The 27,965-nt window shown below is 36.7% G+C and overlaps 1 protein-coding gene across 1 annotated transcript; it reads left to right on the forward strand.

Moving 5' to 3' along the window:
* Nucleotides 1–219: 219 nt before the first annotated feature.
* On the forward strand, nucleotides 220–27,942 carry LOC149811603 (uncharacterized). The gene is made up of 4 exons (XM_089992739.1): nucleotides 220–627; nucleotides 23,809–24,609; nucleotides 26,575–26,781; nucleotides 27,760–27,942. The coding sequence occupies exons 2-4, from the start codon at nucleotides 23,824–23,826 to the stop codon at nucleotides 27,802–27,804; spliced, it is 1,038 nt and encodes a 345-aa protein (XP_089848865.1). The 5' UTR covers nucleotides 220–627; nucleotides 23,809–23,823; the 3' UTR covers nucleotides 27,805–27,942.
* The last annotated feature ends 23 nt before the right edge of the window (nucleotides 27,943–27,965 follow it).

Raw genomic sequence — 27,965 nt, forward strand, 5'->3', positions numbered from 1 at the left:
TGGTTAGGAGTTTATATCTAAGCGTGTCAGTATTCGTGCGTAGGGACACTTCATTAGGAAGGCGTGTCCCTGTGACTTAGATCGGCAGCGAAGGGGAAGGAGGAGTGGCAACGGCCACCTGGCCGTGCTTCTGCAAGAGCCACGTCGAGGCCATCACGGGCCGCGTATCCCAATGCCTCTGCCTCCATCCATGGCTCTCTTCTTCCCGAAGTCGTTAAATCGTCCTCTCTCTCTCTGTGGACGCTCCGCGGAGGGATATCGACGGCTCAGATGGTAAAGCACGTGAAATCGGCGGTGGCTGCCGTCTTCTTCTTTCCTTGTTTTCTGTAACGGCGGCGTTTGAGATTTGCTCCCCTCTCGATCGACGCTCTTCTCTTCTGAGATTCAATTTCTAGGAACCCGCTTGGAGCGATCTCAACGGCTTGGTTGAATTCGACCTTCGATCGTGCTGCTCAGAGGATCCGGTTTTGTCTCGTGGTGTCCTTTCTCATCGAGAACACGCAGAGCGCTTCCGATGGAAGGTTTTTGAGTTCCGAGGGAGGGAGAGCCGAAGAGAGCGAAGATCACTCGAGAGTTTGCCGGGAGACAGAGGCGGTTGAATTCAGAGCGCTTCGCAGGTTTTTTACTGTAAGAGCTAGACATTTGGCCTCATTTACTCTTCCGGTTCTTTTTTCCCCCTTTTCTGTAGACGGAAAATGTGACAAGTAGAAAATCTGAGAACTTGAATTGCTTGATTTTGGTGTCTTGATTTTAAATTAGAAAAAAAATTAGCATTTGCTCCCTTCAGAATGGATTCTGTTCCGATATGTTTTTCTATGGTTCGCAGCCGAATTTGAGTCCTGCGTGGATCTGTAGCTTGAAGGTGGACTCTTGTGTACATCAGCAACCTCTTTTTCGCTTTTCAGTCTTTAGCTCGTAAACTCGGGCTTCTTTTACGAACTATAGTGGGTCGGATCTAACAAAAATAAGATACACATAATATAAGACGACCACATACTTGAACACGCAAAAGCAAACTTGCTGAACCTCTGATTTCCTTAAAATGAGTAATTTCACTTCATTTATGAGAATGAGTTATACACGAACATTTATTTATAGGTGGACATGATGGTTCATAGTGAGCTAACAGTGCACACGAATTATATTTTAACACAATCATTGAAAAAGAAAACATACATTGTTTTCTAATAGCCATTAGACACATGCAAAATGACAGAAGTAAGATAGTCCAACAGAATAAAACAAGAAACAATAAAAAATAAGAAACAAAGATTGAAAGTCGATATTGATTTAGAACACATGAAGATATTGTTGGCTAGGTCCAATTATAATTTTTGACGGTCTTGTATAGATTTTTATTCCATCTTGCAAGACCTCCCAGAGATTGTCGGTGATAGCAAATTACTTCATCGTCACTGTCAAATGTCAGGACCATGATTACTGGAAACTCCACTTACAAATGGAAACTCGTTTCTTGGGAAACCGTTTCCTAAACCAGAAACCTAGTGTTTCCAAAACTTGTGGAAAACTTCTAAAAATGCATGGAAAACCCATTTCACATCACATGAGAAACTTACTTTGTATAGGAAACCCGTTTCCTTCATTTGGGAAACATGTTTTCCATACATTTTTTGCAAGTTTATCTTAAATAAGAAATTTCTCTTTTCAATACAAAGTTTAAATATATGTGTTATTCAAAATTTCTTTAATATTTTATCTAATAAGACAATTTTTAAATACTTTAGTTATAATATTTAATATTTTAACATTCATGCATATTGTCAGTATTTGCACTTTTGTTCCACACACATATTACGTTTCTCGTTTCTGTTTCCCTTCCTGGCAACCTTGGACAGGACATTGCATAGATAGAAAAATCAATGCAGAAAAAATCCTTGTATGTGATAAAAACAACAGTAAAAAAGGAACAATTATAATATACTCAAGATATTGTAACTTCCAAAGCTATCTGTGATGCTTTAGCAACCCAATTTTGCGAAGTCAAACGATGCTTGACTTCATATTTTGGAGAACAAGCTCAACACAATCACTCAAGGATCGATGCCAATCTACCAATACTTCATGAAAATAAAGATTTTATGTTGAAAATTGTTCTATATAGATCTAAAGGCCAAGATCAACAAGATAAAGATGAGAAGAATCATCATAAAAAAATTGAGACCCAAGTACCAACATTTTCGTGATGACAGTTTGAGGCTGGCCAGTACAACTGTCCATCATAGAGTTGGAGAGTTTTCTTGCAAATCAAGAATCTCTTGTCAACCAAACGGCTGGTATGACCATAAGAAATGAAGTTGTACTGATATCTCCAAGAATAAAAATCAATGCCTACTAGGGAAAAAACACAACACAACCCACAAAGGGAAGCTCTCAAGAGGCACAATGGCGTACACTCACAATATAAAATAAATTGGTGCATAAAACATGCATACAAAGAGTGAGACATAAGTTCCATATATATACAGCCAAAGGAGAGAGCAACTAGCCGTTAGAGCATCCTAACAGCTAGTTGACCCACAAAAGGTCCTAAATGCCCTTGATGGGCATGAACTAAAAATACAAAAGAATACAAAATAGAGAAACAAAAATACAAATACAAATATATCCTAAGGTTCATTCTACAAATAGGAAAACAAAATCCATACATGTATGTATATATGATACATATATACTACATGCATGTATACGCTACAAGTACACATTTTAAGAGAAGCTACCCTTCTTATCAACACGAGCATAGTGACCAAGAATCTAGAAAAAGGTCGTTGTGCTCATGACTATCGAGCAAGGAAGAAGAAGATCGTTGTAGGAAACCTAGTCATTGCACCTCGTGACCAAAATGATAATAAATAGGGGTTTGGATACGGCAGCTTTTCTTATAATGATAGAAGTCAGAAAAGGATGTTGCCAAGCAAGATGAGATAGCTTTGACATCTGTTTTGAATACCGAAGTGATCAATTATGATCATCACTAAATTATCGACTCAAGAAGTGGGAAGGTTGTTTCGACAACAAACAATGTGTGGTTATTGATCGTTCATATCTGCAAAGATATATGTTGTCCAAAATAGTGATGATCAAGCCTATCTACAACACGTATACCATGTGCTATGTATGAAGACAAATCTAATTTTAGTCTCTTAGTTATCATTGCATGGTAATTTTGTAATACTTGAGCCAATGATATGTCAACTGAAATGACATGTAAGAATGATACTACAGATCTTTGATATGCTTGACTTGGAGATGTGAGCTTCAATAGGATAAAAGTGACAATGGACAAGTCAATGTTGAGGGGACTTCCTAAGTTAGAGGTCCAAAAAGACACTAGGTGTATTAGGGTGTCGATATGGAAAGACTCATCAACTTCCATATAGAGAAGCTAAGTATCGAGTAAGAAGGCCATTGGAGCTCGCCACTTAGTTGTGTTTGGTCAAGTCAATCCACTATCAGTTAGTGGTTATAGATATATGCTCACCTATTGATGACTACTCAAGAGATATCTGTAAATAATCTTTATAAAAAAGTCAAAGGTTTTCAAAAGTCCAAGCAATTCAAAGAAGAAGTTAGGCAAAGGAGAGAAATTTATTTGGTGACTTGTTGAAATGCAAGAAGCATGATGCATGTGAAGAACATGCTGAGTAAATTTTGGGTCGATTATTTTAAAGAGGCAACTGACATGACGATAGGCCATCTCAAGCAAAACTCGGGTAAGTCATCTTAAAGCTTTTGATTGTGTTTGTTATGTTCTTATTCAAAAAACTTGAGAAGCAAGTTTGAGAAATAGAACCGTACATGCATATTCTTGGGATATGATAATGAGGAAAATAGATGGAGATATTGTGATCCCTCCACATATAAATGTTACACATTACGGGATATGGTGTTTGATGAAGTATCTTCATGGTGGTCATCAGAAGCAATGGTGCTTCTAAATTTTAAGGTCCTTGAATATGATCTCCAACAACGATTGAAGACTGAAGAATCGAAAAAGGAGGATGATGACCAAAATCCATATGAAGGCTAGACCAGGGTTATTGGAAACACTATAGGACTCGGGGAAGCCCGCTTCCCCAAAAAACACGGGGAAGCGACCCTTTTAAATGGAAGGCTCACTTCCTTCTCACTTCTCACTCGCTTCTCAATATCAAGAAGTGAGTTTTCTTTTTTTGGGGGGCTTGGAGCTTTTAACAAAATTTTTTTGCCCAATATCGGGAAAACTCGATTCCTATTCTCTTCCCACTCGAATCCTAGGTCGCTTCCCTCTTCGCTTCCTAGGTCACTTCCAATTAGCTTCCCTTCTCGCTTTAGAGATGATTCCTGGTTCACTTTTAAGTTGTCCCGTGCTTCCCACTTCCTAAAATTTTAAAAGTGCCTCGCTTCCTGCTTTTCGAATCGCTTCCCGCTACCGCTTCCTCGACTGACAACTCTGGGCTAGACTAATTAAGAGTCTTAATCCCAATAGAGTTTACTTTCTCCGTCAAGAATGTTTGCTAGTATATGGAGAGACAGTGTTCACCATAGAATTAACACTTGAAGAAACCATACAAGTCAGTTAAAGGTTGAAGGTAAACCGCAATAATTACAACGGTCAAATGGAGTAAGGTGGTCAAGTCTTAGGTAAATAGATGTAACTCCAGATAAATAATAAGAAGTTTACAAAAGTGAGGCAAGACAATCCCATGTTTAAAGGAGAATTAGAAGAAAAGATTTTACCCCATCGTTGAAGAAAAAGATGGTATCATACAAACAAGTGCAAGACAAAAGTATGCACACATGAGATGCAAAAAGATATTGCAGAGAGAGAGGCATTCTTGCCACAACTTCAAAAGATCAGAAGAATAGGTCTTAGCTGTAAAGAGTTTATAAGTCTCAATCGTTACAAATTTTGAAGGGTTACCTTAAAAAGACTCAACATTATCAAGAACTTGACATAAATTGGTATTGAGGGGGAAAATGTTGGTAGTCATCATCAACTTTTGCGTGTTCAGGTATATGGTCATCTTACTTGTTTAATTTATATTTAGTTATATATTTTAAATATTGGATCTCTGTGAGATGTGACCCAAAATAGTTCAAGAGCACGGAAGCTCTGCGGAAGTTCCGCCCAGTGGATTTTGCAGATGATTTAAGTTAAAACTCTGTATCACAAGTAGTTGCTGCAGGATCCACAATTCAAACACTTTATCCTTTTAGATTTTGTTCGAGTTTAAAAATATGCAACGATCATATTCTTCTAGCGCAAAAAGCAACTTGGTGAAGAAATATTAGCAGCTAAGTTAGTTGCATTACCTGCACTTTTTTGCTGCTAACTTGGCCGAGCTGGGGAAGTCCACTCTTGATGTTCACCTGTCCATTTAGTAAGATATTGGGTCATTGCATTTTTTTTGGACAGATTTAGTTAAATATTTGGTCATCAGTAGAATTGGTGTTCACATTTGCTTGGTTTAATTGACTAATATATGATTTTGCATAGTTGCTTGCCTGCAATGAATGTCTTAAAAAAATATTATTGATGTTAGGTGCAAATATTAGCATCTAGAAGTAAACTCTTAAAAAGTGCTTAACAAATGATATTTAGGGATCATGGGCATTGTTACTTTTTGTCTACCTATTTTTTTCAGGTCAAGGCTAGATTTACGCCAACATAGGTGGGGATATTACTTTTCCATGGCCTATGTACTCCACAAATACCAACGTCAAATATTATGTGACCAGTGATCATAATAAAGTTGGTAGTAGATTACATGGTTTATGCAAACATGCCACTTTGTCCCGGTTGACTAGTTCATAATATGTTTACTACCTCTAGTAAGGCCTCTTAGAGGTGTTTAAGTGCAGGTGCACTCGTCCATGTTGCAACACGAGATATGGGGCCCATGATTATGGGATGCAATCAGTCCTAGTAGACAATGTTAAGTTTGAAAGGAAATAGAGCCTCAAACGGAAACTCGAAAAGCAAGCTCACAAAGGATCTCTTAATGAACACAAGAGTTCATTCAATACACTCACAAAGAATACTCAAAAGAGTATATACACTAAGAGGAAAAAAAAAATACTTTGGGGAAAACCCACATCCAAAAAGAATACAAAGCATGGGGTGTTGCCCCATATTTATACAAGTGTTAATGTGGCTTAGAGAGAGTGGCTGGACTCTCCAACGGCTCTAATAGAGTCGTTGGAAGGTCCAACGACTCTTTCTTGATTTATGCTTTTTGACTTAGTCAAAAAGCATAAGTTCAAGTTTGCCTTATTTGGCTTTTGCTTTTTGACTTGGTCAAAAAGCATAAGCTCAAATTAGTCCAAAAAGTAAAGAACAAAAAATTAGTTTTTATTTAAAATTTTCATTATTTTATTAATATTATATATTTTATTATTTTGATCATGAAGCTTATGCTTCAATGCCTTGAGGCTTATGTCTCTCTTCATAACATGCTCAATGCCTCGCTTCGCCTCATCGCATTTAACAACCTTGTTGTGGACAGTGCCACTTTGGTTTAAGAAGAGTTAATTTTTCCCATAACTCCGACAAGCCATTATAATACTCCCTAATGCTCTTGTCTCCTTGAACTATGTTTCTTACTTTAATTTGAAGATTGCACACATGTGCAATATCCTTAAGAGAATACATTCTCTTAAGATAGTCTCATTCTTCATTTGCATGCTCAAATTTTGCTAAACTTGAGCATTTCTTTATATCAACACTTGAGATAAGCCAAGACATGATTTTGACATGTCCCATACGCCATTCTTTCCACCTTTTCTCATAAATAGATATAGCCTTAACTTTTTCTACTTTCGTGATAGGTATTTCTCTTTCCCCCTCATCTTTTGTAAGAATTAGAGTAGGTTCCTCATCGGTTCCATCTACTAATCCCCACAAACCCTTTCCCCATATAAGATGTTTCATAATAGAAGCCCATATGACATAGTTGGAATCATTTAGTTTGATGAGCTTGATGGTGACATTATCATTGTCATCCATTTTACAATATTTGGGAAAAGAGGTAAGAGAGGAAAGAGAAGAGAAAAATAAAAGGATACTCTACCACGAATGGTGAGTATAAATATTTCTTTAAGCTTTTTTATGCCTCCACACAATCACCACTTCAAGGAAAATCACCTTATTGCAAGAAACTCATGTGGCACAATTCCCAATGCACCGAAAGAACTTGCTTCAACCTCGCTCTGATACCATGAAAGGAAATATAGCCTCAAACGGAAACTCCAAAAGCAAGCTCACAAAGGATCTCTTAATGAACACAAGAGTTCATTCAATACACTCACAAAGAATACTCAAAAGAGTATATACACTAAGAGGAAAAAAGAAAATACTTTATTCAAGTGGGGAAAACCCACATCCAAAAAGAATACAAAAGCATGGGGTGTTGCTCCATATTTATAGAAGTGTTAATGTGGCTTAGAGAGAGTCGTTGGAAGCCGTTGGAGAGTCCAACGACTCTTTCTTGAATTATGCTTTTTGACTTTGTCAAAAAGCATAAGTTCAAGTTTGTCTTATTTGGCTTTTGCTTTTTGACTTGGTCAAAAAGCATAAGCTCAAATTAGTCAAAAAAGTAAAGAACAAAAAAAAACTAAACTACCTATTAACTAGCTATCCTATTGTAACTAAACTGGAAAAAGATTATATATGATGGGGTTTTAACCTATGTCACATGGTTGTAGGTGTGGGGGTGCGGCACTTTCAAAAACCTTGGGTGCGGGGGTGCGACAGGGCAAATATATATATATATATATATATATATATATATATAATTTTGAAGTTTTAACAGTTAACATTGTCATAATATCATTCATCATGCATGCAATATATCAACCTAAATATCAATCAAATAAGTAAAGCAATTACATAAATCAACCTAAATATCAATCAAATAAGTAAAGCAGAAAAGAACTAAATTACATACCAAAGTATATCCTGATGAAGTAATGGATCTTAATAATTTTCTTCTTCATTATCAAATGCATCATTAAAAGGAATACTGGGCTTAGCTAAATCCATGTTTGTTATGTTGAAATCATGCTCTCCCTCGAAGTCACACTCTTTTGGGTTTACATCCCCAAATTTGGATGTTCCTTCTCTGCGTTACAAACTCAATTTGAAAATGTTAAATACAATACAAATATATTTGAATGAAAAACTAAGAAATAATTAAATAACTAAGAAAGCAAATTAGTACATGTATTCATCATTGGTTCGCAAAAGTAATCGAAGATTTGAATGAACATATACTAAATCCTCTGCACGCTTGCTGGTGAGTTTGTTTCTCTTCATATTGTGGATTTGAGAATATGCGCTTCAGTTTCTTTAACAACAAGATGAACTAACAGGCTGCGATAGCGATCTTAATGCAAGACGTTGGAGAAGAGGTGTTTCTGATCCAAATGTTGACCACCATGTGATAGGATCTATATTATCATCTTTTCTCGCGAATAATGCCGGTCCATATAATCTCGAAGATGAAAATTTTTCAAACTCTTTTGTGACTTGATGTAGAAGATATGCTTCTGGAAAAAGTCTTGTCATACACATATTTCTATGTCTTGATAGCTCTGGGTCTAAATTTGGTGGGACACGATCAATACCACCAGCCCGCCATTTATTTGCATAATATTTTCGATTAAGAGAATGTGTCATGCAATGTAAATGAGTATTGCTCTTATCCCATCTTCTAACTAAAATTGAATAAATATGATTAAAAAATTTTGAATCATCCAATGCAGGATTTTTTTCTTCGTGCTTGAAAACTATTGCTTATATTTTTTCAATCATATTATCCCACATTTCATAAACTCTGTGAAGCATGAGCTCATCCTTATCAACTTCTCTTAACATTTTTCATATAGGTTGCGTAAATTGAAGGAAATATACCACTCTGTCCCAAAACTTATCATCAAGAATGAATTTTTTAATTTCTTGAGCCTTGATATCATCATCAGCACAATAGAATGTTCAATTTTCATCGGTCACCATGTTAACCAAAGCATTCTTCACTCTTTTAATCTTCTTCACCATCATAATGATGGACGCAAAATGTGTTTCAGCGACCTACAACAATCAGGTCAGAATGCCTATTAAATATAGCATTAGCACGATGGTGGTTATCACCAAAATTCCTAATGCTTTTGACATTTCTTTCTAAATATTCAATCCATGAACATAAAACATATGCTTGTGAATTTTCTTCTTATTTGGGATTACAGATGTTCTTTAGAGCCATATTTAAGCCCTGTGCTACATAGGGAGTCCAAAAAATATGAGAGTACTCACTCTCCAAACTCAACGCTACACTTTTACAAATTGGAGCATTGTCTGTAATGATTTGTATCACTTTCTGATCACCCACTTATTTTATGACTTCTATAAATAACCCTTTCAAATACTTTGCATTTTTATATTTCTCAGATGCATCAATTGCTTTCAAGAATATTGGGCCACTAAGCGAACAAGCAATGAAATTGTTCAGTGGACGCCTTTGAATATCTGTCCATCCATCAGACAGAATAGAAACTTCGTTTTGCTCCCATGAATATTTTTTAATCTCCAGCAACCTTTCCACATTTGCCCTCTCTTCTGCAAGAAGTGTGGTTCATATTTTTTCTGAACTTGGAGGCACATAGCCACTCAATTATAATTTGCCAAGGATGTTACTAAATCCTTCCAATTAGGATTTCTAGCCGCATTAAATGGGAGTGAACTAGAATAAAAATACCTCCAAACTTTTATATCCAATTCTTCTCTTCTATATGTATTGAATGTTGCTTGTATCATTTCTCTACCTCCTATATTGACTTTTCTTTCTTTTTTACCATCTTCTTGGTGGCTTGCAAATGGCACACTAACGGCACAAGAATCAGTCATTGTCTTTCTCTTCTAATATTCTTCTTGTATTTTCTTGTATTGTCTTCGCATTGTCTCATCAACTTTTCTGCATCCTGAAATGCCATGTCCTAGTATCTTCAACAAATGAGCATTCACTCTTGTGTAAAACCCAACAAAATCTTTTTCGCAGAGCTTGCATCAAAATCTTTTGTTTTCACCACCTCCTTCTTCAGTTTTTGCAAGTTTATCTATATGTACCCATAGTGACCCCACATCATCAATCCCATTATAACTATCAACAAAACTAGTAGCAGAACTCACATGTTGGGATGAGGATGACGCAAGTCCTTTCTCTTTATCCGTAATTTTTATCCTGAAAACAAAAAAAAATACATTCAAAATTTCAAATCAATTATACAGACATTATCTTGATATAAAAAAATATATATAATATATATATTATATATATATATAATAAAATCAGGAGCAAGGAGGGGAGATCTGCCCCTCCCCTGCCAAAAATAGGGAGGGACTTAGCCCCTCCCCTGAAATAAGAGGGAGTAGGGATGGGGGCTCGGCCCCTCTCCTGCCGAAAACAGAGGGAGAGGGGGGGGGCTCAGCCCCTCCCCTATCGACCCAACAAGAGAGCGAGAGGGGGGGCTCGGCCCCTCCCCTGTCGACCCAATAAGAGAGTGAGAGAGAGCAGGGGGGCTCGGCCCCTCCATTGCCGACACAAGAAGAGAGCGAGAGGGAGCCAGAGGGTATGTACCTGCGACGAGGGAGAGGAGGAGCCTAGGAGGTGGCGTCGGGAGGAGAGAGCTCGAGTTGAGCTACGCAGGAGAGGAGAGGAGACATTAGGACAAAAATTTTTTTTGCCCTAATCCTCCTTTTCATCGTTTTTTTTTTAACATTCGAAACATGAACGAAAATGACCCTGGGTGCGTTGACTACACCTAGGGTCGTGTTGACCGCACCCGCACGCCCACCAGCGTCGCGTCGACGCGGGTGCAACACCTGCTTTGCCGAGTCCCTGTGACTTAGGTTTTAACATATGAGATTACAACTTTTAACAAAGTTGTATATATATATATATATATTTCATATTGTACATATATTCATATATATGTTATTTATATTGATGTAATAGGTAATACCTTGTAGGGGTATTTTTGTCTTTTTGTAATAGATGTTGTCCATAAGGACAATTTTGCTTTTTTGTTTTTCTTATTTTATTTTTATTTTTTCCTTCATTGCATTGTAGGGGCTTTATGGTCATTGGGACCATAGAGTCGGGAGCCCCAACAGTCACATTTATGATTGTTGGGACTTGGGAGCTCCTAATGACTCCTATGGAAGCTCCCAATGGCTTTATGCCTTGGGTCTTTTTATATATAATGGCACTAGTGCTAATTTTTCTCAATGCTTCTCTTAAGCATTTATGTTCAATAAAGATGAATATTTTTATATTTTGTTTTTTAATGTCTTATATGCACTTGGTGCTTGTATTGTTGCCCTTTGTTGGCTATTGTTTTGTCCTATAGTGGACTTGTGCTTGTGCATATTGTGATTGTGATCTTGTAAGCTCTTAGTGGCATTAATTTGTGCTTATGTACTTTTGTGATCGTGATCTTGTAAAGCCCTTAGTGGCATTGTTTTTATATTTTTCGCTATTTTATTACATGGTGTCAGAGCCAAAAATTTCTTATTGGCATTTTGCCTCCTTTGGGTCTTGGGATTCTTTGGTTCGAGTTTATGCTTCGTGAAAGATTCATGATCGTTGTGTGGCTTGGATTCAAGGAAAAACTAGACCCGGTATGTATCTTATATATTTAAGTATTTCTTGTGTTATCTTTTTCATGCATTATGCATGAGGAAGCACTTATTTTCTTTAATCTTTAAATATATATATATGTTTGCCTTTGTTTTATTAAAACAAAAAAAAAAACTTTGAATGTTTTTTTTATTATTGTTGGACTTGTTCTTATAAGGTTTATTTGTTTAATCTTGTGAAATTAGATATGTGTATGTTTTTTGAAATCTTGTTTGAATTTTAATTTTTTAAAAACTTGCTTTATTTGTGTGTTTAATCTTTCTCTTTACTCTTGGTGTATTAAAAGTAGCAAATGAAGTGTTATAAATTATGATTTAGCTTATAAATAATAATAATAATGATAATTTTTATATTGATTTTTTATCCTTTTGCACTTATGATTGCCTTACATGGTGAATAAGATTGTTTGTTCGTGCTTAAGGTTTTGAGCATAATTTCTTATGGGAAGTCATTCACTTTAATAAATCTCTTTTATGGTCCTTATGCTTATGTTATTTTCTTAGTCTCATGGCTCTTTAATGTTGCATGGGATTTAAATATTATGTTTATGTTGCATACTTAGTTTTTAATGAAATATTAAGTTAAGAATATGAGAAACTTCTTTGTGTTTTCCTTTAGTAGGTGTTATAAGTGTTTCCGTCATGGTTCACTTTAGTACTTGTCCATTATTGATGAACGTACTTGTCCACTTAGATCTTTGGTGGACATGTGTGTTTTTTATTAAAGACTCTTGATTCATTGCTTACTTGTTATTTATAAAAATATAAATTTTTATATTGTGGCCTTAGTGCCATCTATCACTTGCATATATGCTTAAATTTGTTTCTATGTATGTCCTTTGTATAATATATGTGACTTTAAGTTATTTAGATGATTGCATATACATGACTTCTTTTAATCTCTTTGTGAATATCCATGATTTATTGTACTTGTGTATGCACTTGGTTTTTTATATGATTTTTTGATAATTATATATGTTTTGGTCATCTTTAATGTTATATGGCATTGATTGTCTCGTAGTAGACTTGTAGTTTATACTGAGCTATCTTTCTATATAGCTTGCTTGTATTTACGAAGCTTATGATTGCATTAATTGACTTCTTGTCGTGCATATGATTGCACTATATTCAGTCTAAGTTTTTCATCTACCGTTATTGGATTTGATTTGAAACTTTGTTTTTTCAAATTGGTTCTTATATTTGAACTCACTTATTTGAAAAATGATTTCCATGAGTATTTATTGCATTCTTAGGATATTTGTTGTGTCTATCACAAAATTTTATATGATGCATCATTTCTCTTGTCCTTGTTATTGTTGAACCAAGGTTTGTTTATGGGAGTGAGTTGTGTGTGTTAAGATGTATATATATATATATATATATTACAATGATAAAAGAATATATATATATATATATATATAATGTATGTATACATTATATATACATTATTATGTTGGATACTTATAATTATGTTTACCTGTGATGACTATCTATTTTTTAAACCATGGTGTTTCGAAAGATTGTACAAATTGATGGCATTAGTTTGTTTCCATTACAAGCTTTCTTACCTCGGGTTTTTCTCCTATTATGCCTCGTATCTAAGTGTCATTGTATGTAGACAAGAGATGTTTGTTCACACCTTCGTGTGTGTTTTTAGCCCAATGTTGGCGTTGTAATTATACTCTTGATCTAGTCAATGATACACTTGTTTTTTTAGTGTCATTATATGTAGACAATGAAAAGAAGGCATTATTATCTTCATTGTGTATGTCTGACCCGATCCATTTGTATAATGGATCGGGTCCAGATCCAGTTCTTGTATTGTAAATTATCATTTTGTAAAAGGGTATTTTCGTACCCTAATGTTTTACACTTTATTTTAAATAGAATGAGAGGGCAGTCACGATGGACTGAACCCTCCTTCATCTGGAATCTCTCTCTCCCTCTCTTCTCTTCTCTCATTGTCGATTAGGGTTTCATTCTTTCATGGTATCAGAGCAAGGCGTAGATCTGCGTGAATCTGCGTGAAGAAAGCCCGGCGTGGATCTGCGTGAAGAAAGCCCAGCGTGGATCTGCGTGAGTCTGCGTGAAGAAAACCAAGCGTGGATCTGCATCAGCCGTAAATCTGTGTGAGCAAAACCCAGCGTGAGCCCATCAGCGTCAGCAGAGTGGATTTATCAGCCGTGAATCTTGAAGAAAGCTCATATTCATCAGCCATGAATCTGTGTGAATCTGGGCGTGAATACCCAGCCGTGAATACCCAGCGTGAATACCCAACCGTGAATCGACGTGATTCTGGAACTTTCATCAGTGTGCCAGCCGTGAATCTGCGTGATTCTGGAACCTTCATCAGTGTGTTTCTGGAACTTTCATCAGCCGTGAATCCCCAGCGTGAATCTGCCTGATTCTGATTCTTTCATCAGTCGTGAATACCCAGCTTGAATCTGCCTGATTCTAGTTCTTTCATCAGTGTGTTTCTACCAACAAAATCTGTGTCTAATAAAATCAGGTTCCTCCTTTCCTTTGTGAAAATTCGATCATCTCTCCATCCGTGGTTAATTTCTGCTATTCTTTTGTTGTTTTTCCTACAGTTAATTTCTGCTAATCATTGTCAATCTACCTCTCTTGATCTGTGATTTCCTCCTGCTGTTTTTTCTTGCTGTTTTTCCCTGCATTGAATATGTGTTTTCCTGCTACCTGCTAATCACTGTCAATCTGTGATTTCCTTTCTACTACTTTGTATCTTTTGTTGATTCTAAAGAGAACTGTCTGCTAGTAGCCATCTGTCTTTCTTCATCTGAAGTTTTTAGCCGAGTTCATCAAATGGAATTTACTCATGGGCAATCATGCTTGTCCTCAAGTTTTCTTGGTCAACTAGTTTCTGAAAAATTGAATAATTGCAATTTCTTAACCTGGAAAAGACAGATTATTCCGTTTATAAAGAGTCAGGACCTCTCTGGTCACTTATGGATCGGTCCCACCGCCTCCAGAATTCCTTTCGCAAGAAAATGCGGATGATAAAGGAGAACAATCTGTTGTTCTTCACAAGAATCCAGAATATGTTGCTTGGATGAAGAGAGATCAATCGCTAGTGGCATACATCACTTCAACTCTTTCACAGGAGGTCCTTATTGCTCTTCCTGATGATTGTTCGGCAAAGAAACTGTGGGATATGTTAGTTCAAACATATTCACAAATTTCTGAGGCAAGAATCATGTTTCTTAAGCGAGAATTTCAAATGCTGAAGAAAGATTCCATGTCTATTATGGAATACCTGAATAAAATGAAAGGCATCACAGATCAGTTGGCGGTTGTTGGATGTCTTGTCAGTGAAAAAGATAAAGTACAACAAACCTTGAGTGGATTGGGGCCAAACTATCATGTTATGACGACAACCTTACTATGTCTACCAGAACTTCCAAAGTTTGAAGATCTTCGTGCAAAATTATTGCAATATGAGATGAATCTGAAAGGTTCCTCTGAAACCTCTCATGGGAATTCCGGAATACAAGATGTGCTGGCTATGGGAATGAGTTATGGTCGAGGTAGAGGAAGTTCTTTTCGAGGAAAAGGAGGCCAAGGGAGAAATAACTATGGAGGTCGTGGCATTCTTTCAACACCCAATGTCCAGGGACAACGACCCATTCCCACCTGCTTCCTATGCAACAAGAAAGGGCACATTAAAGCGAATTGTTGGTTTAATCCCCAAAACAAAGGGAAAGCTCCACAAGCAGAGACTAAAATGGATGAAGAAGTAAAAGAGTTACTGTTGGCAGCTTTGGCAGGATTGAATATGAAACAAAATGACAAAGGAACTTGGTATGTCGACTCCGGAGCAGCTACTCATGTTACAGGTGATGTAGGTAAACTCTTGACTCTTACACCTTATGTTGGAAAGAATAGCATTGTCACAGGAGATGGATCACATCATGCCATCTCACATACTGGAAATGCCATTATAGACATGTCAAAATCCTCTCTTAAACTTCCAAGTGTCATCCATGCTCCTAATATTCAAAAGAACATTGTTTCTGTCTCAAAACTTGTTGATGATGCTAATGCTTCAGTCGAATTTACTCCCTTTTCTGTTTATGTCAAGGATCTTCGCACGAGGAGGATATTCGCTGAAGGACAACGATGGGGCAACATGTACATCTTCCAAGAAGATCCTTCCTTCATTCATTCCAACTATTCATCCTTGAAGCCTCACCAACGTCAAGTCTTTGATTCTGATTTTATATTTAATGTTTCTGAAAGTAATAAGCCAAGACTTTGGCATAGTCGTCTTCGCCATTGTGGTCGTCATTTCATTGAAAAACTTGTCATGAATAATCTTATTCCTAAGTCCAGTCTAAGTTCAGAAGTCGTTGATACAAAATGTTCTAGCTGTCATCTATGTAAGAGTCATGTTTTACCTTTTGCTTCCATTAATAAAAGAGCTTCAAGGCCATTTGAGGTCATTTGTTCAGATGTCTGGGGTCGTGCTCCAATTACTTTTTTTTCTGGCAGTAAATACTATCTTATTTTCGTTGATAGTTACTCACGTTATACTTGGATATTCTTTATGAAGCACAAATCAGAAGTTTTTGGATTGTTCCAGATATTTCACTCTTTTGTTCAAAATCATTTCTCTATCAACATTCTTAATTTCCAGTGTGATGGAGGAGGTGAATTCTCCTCGAGTGATTTTGTTAATTTTCTTCAACATAATGGGATAAAGAGAAGAGTGTCTTGCCCTCATACACCTCAACAAAATGGGATTGCTGAGAGGAAGCATCGACATATTGTTGAGACTGCGATGAGCATGATGCACGGGAGCAATCTCCCATTATCATTATGGACTGAGGCTTTCCACTTCACAGTTTGTGAGAAAGAACGCTCGTTATTCCCTGCATGGTCCTGTCATCGGCAGAGAGAGGAGAGAGAGAGAGAGAGAGAGAGAGAGAGAGAGAGAGAGAGAGAGAGAGAAAGAGAAAGAGATATCAAGAGAAAAGGGGGTCAGTCAATCGTGACTGCCCTCTCATTCTATTAATACAATTAGTGTATAAACTAGGGTACGAAAATACCCTTTAAAAAAGAGTTAATATACATTCTACACTTATTGGGTCTGGACCCGATCCATTATATAAATGGATCGGGTCAGACATATACAAATGACTTCTTCTTTTCACCCTCCCTCAAGTTGTGCATGGTGTTGGACCATGAACAACTTGTTCTTCAGAAACCAAAATCTATCCTTTGTCAAGCCTTTAGTGAGGATGTCAGCAACCTGTTCTTCAGTTGGCACATACATAGGCTCAATCTCCTTGTCTTCAACCTTTTTCCTAATAAAATGTTGATCTATTTCAATATGCTTTGCTCGACTATGGTGGATGGGATTGAATGACATGTTGATGGCACTTTGATTGTCACACAACAACAGTGACCGAGCAATCGGTTCTCCCATTTCTGTCAGGAGATGTCTAATCCATGTGCCCTCGGCCGTGGCAGTGGCCATCGATCTGTATTCAGCCTCGGTGCTTGATCTAGCAACAACCTTTTGTTTTCTACTGCTCCAGGATACCAAGTTTGGCCCAATGAAGCTGCAATAACCGGATACTGATCGTCGTTCGTCTGGATCACCTGCCCAATCAGCATCAGCATAAGTGACGATCTCATGGCCCCCGCCTGGATCTAATTCTCTTTTCTTGTATACCAACCCATCACCAACTGTACCCTTCACGTAACGAAGTATACGTTTGACTGCCTCCATATGTGACATACGAGGTTCATGCATAAACTGGGATACTTGATTAACCGAATATACTATGTCAGGTCTAGTAAAGGTCAGGTATTGCAACATGCCAACTAAGCTGCGATACTTAGTGGGATCTCCATATATATCCCCTTCTTGCGAACTCAATTTCTGATGAATGACAGTTGGAGTTGTTAACGGCTTACAATCTGTCATGCCTGCTCTGCCGAGAATGTCCAGCGTATATTTGTGTTGAGTAAGGGTAAGTGTATCATTCTTGTTATCAACTTCTACCCCAAGAAAATATCGCAGCTCTCCCAAATCTTTCATCTTAAATCTCTGATTTAATAACTTCTTCACCTGCTCAATGTGACTTTTACAGTTCCCTGTGATGATGATGTCATCAACATATATCAACAGAAGAGTAGTGACTCCTTGTTCATTGTGAATAAATAATGAGTGATCCAAAAGAGACCGAGAAAAGCCATGCCGTTGTATTTCTAGAGAAAAACTGTCGAACCAGGAACGAGAAGCTTGTTTCAAACCATAGAGTGCTCTCTTTAATTTGCATACATATTTTTTGGCGTCTCGTTCTGCATATCCAGTGGGTTGTTCCATGTAGACCTCTTCTTTTAAGATGGGGACTATTCGTATTGTGTGGAGCATCGAAAGGTACAAGGCTCGACTTATAGCCAAGGGATTCACACAAGAGGAAGGCCAAGACTTTGATGAAACTTTTAGTCCTGTTGTTAAGATGGGGACTATTCGTATTGTGTTGAGTCTAGCCATTAAACATGGATGGACATTGAGTCAGCTGGATGTAAAAAATGCTTTTCTGCACGGGGATTTAAAAGAAGAGGTCTACATGGAACAACCCACTGGGTATGCAGAACGAGACGCCAAAAAATATGTATGCAAATTAAAGAGAGCACTCTATGGTTTGAAACAAGCTTCTCGTTCCTGGTTCGACAGTTTTTCTCTAGAAATACAACGGCATGGCTTTTCTAGGTCTCTTCTGGATTACTCATTATTCATTCACAATGAACAAGGAGTTACTACTCTTCTGTTGATATATGTAGATGATATCATCATCACAGGGAATTGTAAAAGCCACATTGAGCAGGTGAAGAAGTTATTAAATCAGAGATTTAAGATGAAAGATTTGGGAGAGCTGCGATATTTTCTTGGGGTAGAAGTTGATAACAAGAATGATACACTTACCCTTACTCAACACAAATATACGCTGGACATTCTCGGCAGAGCAGGCATGACAGATTGTAAGCCGTTAACAACTCCAACTGTCATTCATCAGAAATTGAGTTCGCAAGAAGGGGATATATATGGAGATCCCACTAAGTATCGCAGTTTAGTTGGCATGTTGCAATACCTGACTTTTACTAGACCTGACATAGTATATTCGGTTAATCAGGTATCCCAGTTTATGCATGAACCTCGTGTGTCACATATGGAGGCAGTCAAACGTATACTTCGCTACCTAAAGGGTACAGTGGGTGATGGGCTGGTATACAAAGGCAAGGAAGAATTAGATCCAGGTGGGGGGCATGAGATTATTACTTATGCTGATGCTGATTGGGTGGGGGATCCAGACGAACGACGATCAATATCCGGTTACTACAGCTTCATTGGGCCAAACTTGGTATCCTGGAGCAGTAGAAAACAAAAGGCGGTTGCTAGATCGAGCACTGAGGCTGAATACAGATCGATGGCCACTGCCATGGCCGAGGGTACATGGATAAGACATCTTCTGACTGAAATGGGAGAGCCGATTGCTCGATCACTGTTGCTGTGTGACAATCAAAGTGCCATCAACATGTCATTCAATCCCATTCACCATAGTCGAGCAAAGCACATTGAAATAGATCAACATTTTATTAGGAAAAAGGTTGAAGACAAAGAGATTGAGCCCATGTATGTGTCAACTAAAGAACAAGTTGCTGATATCCTCACTAAAGGGTTAACAAAGGATAGATTTTGGTTTTTGAAGAACAAGTTGTTCATGGTCCAACACCATGCACAACTTGAGGGAGGCTGAAAAGAAGGCATTATTATCTTCATTGTGTATGTCTGACCCGATCCATTTATATAATGGATCGGGTCCAGATCCAGTTCATGTATTGTAAATTATCATTTTATAAAAGGGTATTTTCGTACTCTAATGTTTTACACTTTATTTTAAATAGAATGAGAGGGCAGTCACGATGGACTGAACCCTCCTTCATCTGGAATCTCTCTCTCCTTCTCTTCTCTTCTCTCACTGTCGATTAGGGTTTCATTCTTTCAGACAAAAGATGTTTATTCACACATTCGTATGTGATTTTAGCCCATAACCCATCATTGACATTATGATTATGCTCTTGTTCTAGTCGCTGATACACTTGTTTTAGGTGTCATTATATGTAGACAAAAGATGTTTATACACACCTTCGTGTGTGTCTTTGACCCTTTATTAGCATGGTGATTATGCTCTTGTTCTAGTCGCTAATACACTTGATTTTTGAGGTTTGGAGGCCTAGTGAGGTGATTGCTTGTGGTGGTCAAACTATTGTTGAAATTTGTAAAATATCACTTCTTAATATTTATGAAAATTTAAATCTCTTTATATTTTTCGCAAATTAGTACTGATTTGCAAATATCATTCCCTTTGTTACGTGGGATTTTTAAAATCTCTCCTTGAAATTTCTAAACTTTTACTTCTTATTTTTCCTTATATGAAAGATGTTTATGGATAAGAATTTCAAGTATTTTTTGCATAATTGTGATGTTTAATAAAAATTTATTCTTTATATTGTGAGCCTTCTTGCGTGTGCCCCTTAGTGGGTGTTGATAGTGTGTTCTTTACAAAAACACATGTGTGTTGTCCACTTGATATTGCTGGACACTTTTGTTCGTAATTGAAGGCTATTTGATTTTTTACCTTAAAATCATGCATTTTATTGATAAAAATAATTAGTTTTATTATCGTCTTGTGTATTAAATATGCTTTAATTATATGTTATATATATGTTTTATATTGGTTGTCTTGTTGACATTGTTGTATGCATGAACTTAATTAGCTCATCTTTTCTTGAGGTCTCCTTTTAATTTGTTATATTTTATATGCATGTTGTTATTTGAAATGCTTAGGATAATATTTATGCATAGTTGTCTATCTCTTCTTGATGATTCATATGTCCTTTAATGATCAATTTTTCTTATGATCAATGTTATGTTTTCTTGAAAAATATGTTGATTTTAAGATTATGGTTTGATTTCATAAAAATTGATCCTTGAAGAATACTCATCTTATTTTTCTTAATGATTATCTAACATTTCTAAAAATTATTTTTACTTTGTTTGAAAATTCTATTCTTGTTTTTAAAATATATTGGTTTTAAATTTTTTATAACTATTAGGCAAGGATATCTTCCTTGTGTAGTTGGAACATTTTGATTTGTTCTCTCTACCGCTCTTAAAGATACAATGGACTGAGAAAGGATATCTTCAATGCACCATGTTATAAAGATGAAAATAATCAACGAAGGCGTTTGGGGATGATCACCAATAAAGACATTTGAAGACTTGTATTTGCAAAATTCTCTACGTGATAAAGATGAAGATTTCCCTTAATGACTTGAATCCTTCACATTAAGTCTTTGTTGTATTAAGTTATATATATATATATATATATATATATATATATATATATATATATATATGTGTGTGTGTGTGTGTGTGTGTGTGTGTTATCATACATATATATTTGTTTTATATTATATATATATATATATATATATATATATATATATGTGTGTGTGTGTGTTATTTATATTGATGTAATTGGTAATACCCTCTAGAGATATTTTCATCTTTTTGTAATAGATATTGTCCTCTAAGAATAATTTTGCTTTTTTATTTTTGTTTTTCCCTTTATTGCATTATAGGGGCTTTATGGTCATTGGGACCATAGAGTCTTTGGGAGCCCCAACGATCACATTTAGGATCGTTGGGAGTTCCCAATGACTCTTATGGGAGATCCCAATGGCTTTATGCCTTGGGTCCTTTTTTATATAATGACACTACTTGTGCCCATTTTTCTCAATTCTTCTCTTAAGCATTTATGCTCAATAAAGATGAATATTTTTATATTTTGTGTTTTTCTATTTAGTTTCTTAATGTGTTATATGCACTTGGTGCTTGTGTTGTTGCCCCTTCTTAGCTATTGTTTTGTCTTATAGTGGACTTGTGCTTGTGTACATTGTGATTGTACCTTAGTGACATTGGTTTGTGCTTATGCTCATGATCTTGTAAAGCCCTTAGTGTTATTGTTTTTGTATTTTTTGCTATTTTATTACAAACATTTGTGCCCCCGCTAATTAAACGGGCTCTTAATGTACACTATACAATTTTTAGTTATAAAAAACAGAAAGTGTGTCCATAACATTTTGACCTGTGGGATCTTTATGGTATTTAATGTCTTCTATATATGATGGTTCCGTGTAATTTTTTTCCATGAGAATTTTTAATCGCCATGCTTTTTCTCTTTCACAAAAGGTGGGTTTTCTTTTGTGGCTGGTTACTGTAAATCTTGGCATCAGAAATGGTATTTTCACTTGAATGTTTTGCGCCTAAAAAAGAAGTGCACTGGTACTCGTGTCTGTTGGATGTAGGATTTTAAGGAGATCATGAGATTCTGGGATTCGCAAAATCCTAGAACTCACAGGACCTTTAATTCTAATAGTCCTTCGTTTTGGTAAATATTTTAAATTTACTCAGAAATCTTAGAATTTTAATAATCTCTTGTTTGACTGTGCCCTTAAGGTTTTCTAGAAAACCCAACAATAGTTCGGAAAAGTTCATAATTTATTTTTCTGATCCCTCTGTCTCTCTTTATAAAAAGTAATAGCGATCATTTTTTTTTCCTGCAATTCTTCATTTGGTATGCTAACGAAGAAAATTTAGTTTTTTCTTTCAGCAATTCTTTATCGGCATACTAAAAAAGAAAATTGAGATTTAGTATTTAAGACTAGTGTTTTCCATCCATTGACAATCTAAAGGTTTATTGAATAAGTTTGCATGTTAGATTTTTCGTTATACATATTGGCTTATGTTTTGTATATATATTAGATGATGCATTGTATATAGTTGCTACTCTGCAAAATACTTGTAATTCTACGTAATTTTTTTGTAGCCGCATATCACATGTTCAAACTAAGGTCTTTTTGTTATGAATTTTTAACCCATTAACACACAAAGGATTTCATGTAAAAATGGAATGAGTATTTCTAAGGAAGCATTCAGATATTATACACACATAGATTTAAAATGATGGATAATAAATGGCTTTTTTGTACTCGTCAAATAAAATTCTGTTTAGACGTTTGATCAAATAATTGGCAACCAGTATTTATATCTTTAATTTAGGCAAAATCTTGGTACATAGCCACAAACAGTATGTCCTGTTCATCAAAACCTCACACACACACACACACACACATGTAACATGGGCGCTTTTGCATCCCCAAAGCACCTGTATTGCACCTGCACCCACTTATGTGACATAGGTTCAAAGCAGTGTTATCAAAAACGTGCCTTGAGGCACAAAAGGTGCGCCTCGCCTTGAGGCGCGGCCCTCTGTGCCTCAAGGCGCAATTTTTTTTTCTTTTTTATTTTTTACAACAAGACTTAGGAGACATAATCAATAAGAGTTTTGTAGGTTAATCTCATATATTTTCCAGTATTTTAGTTATATAATCAGTTTCTTAGTATATTTTTACTTTTGTTTGTATTTTAGATATTTTTTATAAATTTTTTTAAGTTTTCAAAAAAAATATTTGAGGCTTACGCATTATGCCTCAAGGCATACGCCTCGCCTCGGTTTTTGGTGGAGTGCCTTGCTACGCCTCAACGCCTTTCACAACACTGGTTCAAAGTATCCAATTCTAAAAAAGAAAAAACTTAAAAACTTAAAAAAACTTATATATAAAACATGCATCCTTCTGCTAGAGCTGCATTTGACGTGGGAATTTGTAGGTTCTTGAAATTCCTCTTGGAACAAGGGATGTGAATAATCCTGTTTTTAGCTATAGAAATGGGATTCCACAAACAGCTGGGATTCTAAAAAATCCAAATATAGCCACCGTGCAAAGTTTGTTAGAATCCCAGGATTTTTAGTATCCCAGTTTTAGAATCGTAAATGTAAATCTAACCAGGCCCTTAATGCTGCTGTAAGAAGGAATATTCTAAAGTTCAAAATACAACTTGGTAGTCCTCCTTTCAACAATATCTAATTTAAAGATGATCTAGTTCTAAGCAGTTGATATGACCAGGGAATGACAGGTCTTTCATATGTTTAATGGAAGCTATTTGACATATCTTTGGGCAGTGACAGGTTAACAGGATGTTGCAAAGGATATGGGATTGGGGTAAAAAGGTCTTGATAATGGGTGCAGTTGTATCATCTGCACCATTTGTGATCCCTCCTCTGGTTGTTTTCTCCACTCTGGGGTTCGTGGTTGCTGTTCCTTTTGGTCTTGCATTCATGGGATATGCTTGTACAGGAAAGGTCATGAAATTGTTGTTGATTAGGAGACCTCGGCTCTTGGCCGGAGAAAGCGGCGGTTACATGAATCGTATGATCCAGAGATTTGAAGCAAAAATGACAGGAGAAATGGAGAGGGAGATCAAAAGCAAAAATGACAAAGAAAGGGAAGATATTGAATCTGTAAATGATGAAATGTTTCAGTCAGTCAAAGGGAATGGCGAAGTTATCAAAGAAATCGATAGTGAAGAGGCAGCTGGAATGGCAGATAACAGAATAGCAGAGGAAGGAAGGGAGGAAGTGTTTGACAAGACAGGTGCCAAAGAGTCAGGGAGAGTGGATGAGGAGACCGAGCAGGAAACAACTGATAGTGATGGAAAAAGTTTGAGCTGGGAAACGGAATTTGTTGATCAGATGGCAGGAAGGAATTTTCCTGATGAAGATTCACAGCTGCCCCTTTCATCGGGCATGACCCGTGAGGATGAACCTGCATATTCACCTGGCACGGCAGGTTATTCAGCTCCACCTGCTTCATCCTTTGAAGATTTAACTGACACAGCAGTGACTCCAGCATCAATCTATTCCTCACTTACAGTAGAGATTCCTGTGGAAAGGAATGACATGAGCACAGATAAGGGGGATGAGGTAATGATTTTAGTTAAATTATCCCTTTCAGCTTGCCAATCCACACTAGCATGCGAGTTTGTTTATGCTTTTTCTTGCAGAAATTCTTTATTTTTTGTGAATTGTACTATTACCTCTTGAACGGTGTTATTCATGTTTTTCAAGTTGGTTTGCTTGGTAATAAATGCTATCTTTTCATTTTTTCCTGGTGTAATAGACTAAGGTGATGTATGTGTTCTCCCTGTAACTGTTCCTCTTCTTTTATATATATATATATATATATATATATATATATATATAGAGAGAGAGAGAGAGAGAGAGAGAGAGAGAGAGAAGAGTAACCACTTTTCTAGCTAATCGGGCTTTTGAAGGTTTTTTTTCTCATGTTTTTCTTAAATCTAACCATACAGATGTGTTTTACATGCTTGATTTTATAGGAATCACCTCTTGGATCATCCGATGGATATGTTTTTATAAGGTTTAAAAATCGACAGTCTAAGGTTTTCATAAATATTCAAGGCTTAAAAAATCACATTTTTTTATCAAAAAAACATGATCCAAGTGTCGTTCCCTAGTAAATTGACCATGTTGAACACATCCGTACGGTCAGATTTAAGGAAAACATGAAAAAAAACTCCAAAAACTCAGTTATATATATAAGAAAACAGCGACAGGGAGAACACATGAATCACCTTAGTCTATTGCACCAGGAAAAACTGACGCTAATGAAGATACAAAACTATTGAGCTGGAAATCTTAGGTGCAAGTTGTATCGGCTCAATCTGACCACATAGGTGTGTTCAGCATGGTTTGTTTACTAAGGTACAGGCCTTGGAATTTGGATTGTGATTAATTTTTCAAACTAAAAATATGATTTTTTGAGTTGCAAAACTTTGTTACATTGTAGGTGGTTAATTTATTAATCCTTTGAAAAACCTGCTTACATGTCATTATCACAGATTCAACATTCATTTCTTACTAAACAAACATTGCAGATCACATCCATAAGGTCTGATCTAACAAAAGTATAAAAAATATGAAAAGGTGATTTCTACTCAATAGGTCCTTACTTTCATTACAAGATCTACTGATATGAAAAGGTGATTCCTACTCGATAGGTCCTTACTTTCATTACAGAGCAGATCTACTGATCGGGCCTAAGTACTTCACAATGTACACAGCTGTTTTCTGTTACACAAAAAATCGCTGTATGTGCAGCGATTTTTTGTGTCTTACACAAAAGATCAATGTGTGATTTTCTGTCTTACACAAAAGATAGCTGTGTTTTGTGTCTCGCTTACGTTGTAAAGTACTCTGCACCGATCACTGTATCATGCCTGCTTTCATTAGCACCAAAGCTCTACTTATGAGAGAGAGAGAGAGGAACTCTATCGTGTGCACCAGAAATATGTGAACATCCGTGTGACTGAGATTCAACTGCAATTCAACTAAAATTTACCGAGGTAGTTGCAAGGTTTCCTTGTTTGTGCATAACCAGACGGAAGCAGATCAGGTCATGCTGAACATGAGCGGTTTTGCTCATGCCGACATCGTGGCCGTCTGTTTGCATTTTGGATGAATGCCACGTGGTTTTGTTGACTTTTGAGCTTTTTAAAAAGCAAATCGGATGGCCACGATGTCGGCATGAGCGAAAACGCTCATGTTCAGCATGACCTGATCTGCTTCCTAACTAGACTGGGTCCTTCTCTAAACCAGCTCCTGTTGTGTTGAATTATGTGCATTTCTTTGTGATTTGTACAAATTATTGTGTTATGCATGTCTTGTTGGCATTCCTTGCCATTTGCCACAACGGCACAGCTGGGGAGCAGGGAGGGGGGCTCAAGGGTTTTACCAACCGGAGGGCCAGCCAATGTGCGGTCAGTGATTTTGGGGTTTACCTTGGATTATCCCAGAAAAAAAATATTGCCTTATGTTTGTTTTGTGATCGTTTTTGGCTGCTTTACGTTGATATCTTTTCTTCAGCAGGAAGTCTACGAGGAGGAGAGAATATGGAAGGAGATTGAGGCCTTGCGGGTGATTGTTGGGTACAATGCGGCTTTGCAGGCATCCTTCTTAGAGGAGCTCAGGGAACTCTACGTCTTCACCGGAGTAGAGCCGGCATCTTCATTTGGGGAATCCACTGATCTCAAGGATGTGAACGATAAGCTTCGGTACCTCAAGTCTGTGGTTGGAGTTAAGTAGGCATGAACCATCTTAAACAATATCAAATGTACTATCTTTGTTTCCTGTCTTGGTCATGAGGATGAGGATATAGGTGTAAATATGAATATATATCTCTCTCTCTCTCTCACAGGTGAGAGATATCGGCTAAGCCCATATTTTTCATAATATATCATTTACTTTTTTTAAGTGGAGATGCTTAGCCATGGTATATGTATGTAAGCTGAGTCGGGTTCCACTCTTCCCCTATGTCATCCCCCATCTTCATACCCCTTTTAAATCTTATGACAGGTTGTTTTGATCAAATCCAACTTTATAGATGGTTTCTTCCTGGTCAATTTATTAAGACTCGACCATTGGATCATATTTTTCATGAAAAATATGATTTTTTGAATCATAAAATTGTGTTTTGTCAACCGTTGGTTTGTTAATCGCCAAAAAAATCCAGCACAGTCAGATTTCGGGATTTAAATGCTGATTTCACTAAATCAATGATATCGATCACATAAAAAAAATCCCAGTCCGATTTGATAAAAAACAACTTGCATCAATGAAATCCCCAGGAGTATGATGGTAGGGATGACATAGGGGATGAGTGGGACTGATTTGATGAAAGCTATCTTTGCAAGTTGACGTCTTAAATGGCAGTAGATTTCAATAGGTGGCAAGGTCTTGGAGGTTTGTAGTAATGTAGATTTTGGGTCGTCGGCCCAACCTATTGTAAAGCAAGGATTTCACATCTTTGGCATGAATTTTTGAATGTTCTACTTTTTTTGTTTAGATAATCCAAGGGAACCAACCCCCCTTTCTCTCAATCACTGATCTCCCATTGGCTTGCCTCTCTCCGGTTGGTAAAACCCTTGAGGTCCTCCCTGCATACGAGAGAGTGCACTCAGCTTTGATCTTGCGGCAAGGGACGCTATCTGTGGGTTTTAAACTTATGGCATCCCATTCAATGTTTTACTTTTTTTTTAATCTTTGTTTTTTCAGGTATTGAAGTTTTCTGTAGATTCAAAAGTGGAAAGCACCATGTGAAGGCTGAGCAAAGATGTTTGCTGTGTTATTGGACGGCCGGGGCCGGATATTTCTCAACCATTTTTGTTTTGACCAGGGTGGATATTGAAAAAATCACCATTGGTGGTGATTTTCAATATCTCCTTATCCCAAGCCAGTCCTGTGTCAAACTCAAACACAGA

Source organism: Nuphar pumila, chromosome 17 (genome assembly GCF_984573655.1).
Source record: "Nuphar pumila chromosome 17, dmNupPumi1.hap1.1, whole genome shotgun sequence".
Classification (NCBI taxonomy): domain Eukaryota; kingdom Viridiplantae; phylum Streptophyta; class Magnoliopsida; order Nymphaeales; family Nymphaeaceae; genus Nuphar; species Nuphar pumila.

Bases quoted from the DNA above. Each gene is read 5' to 3' on its own strand.
- LOC149811603 (XM_089992739.1), top strand. From the start codon at position 23,824: ATGTTGCAAAGGATATGGGATTGGGGTAAAAAGGTCTTGATAATGGGT. The intron at 24,610-26,574 runs GTAATGATTTTA...TTTCTTCAGCAG, and splicing joins GCACAGATAAGGGGGATGAG to GAAGTCTACGAGGAGGAGAG. The intron at 26,782-27,759 runs GTTAAGTAGGCA...TTGTTTTTTCAG, and splicing joins ACCTCAAGTCTGTGGTTGGA to GTATTGAAGTTTTCTGTAGA.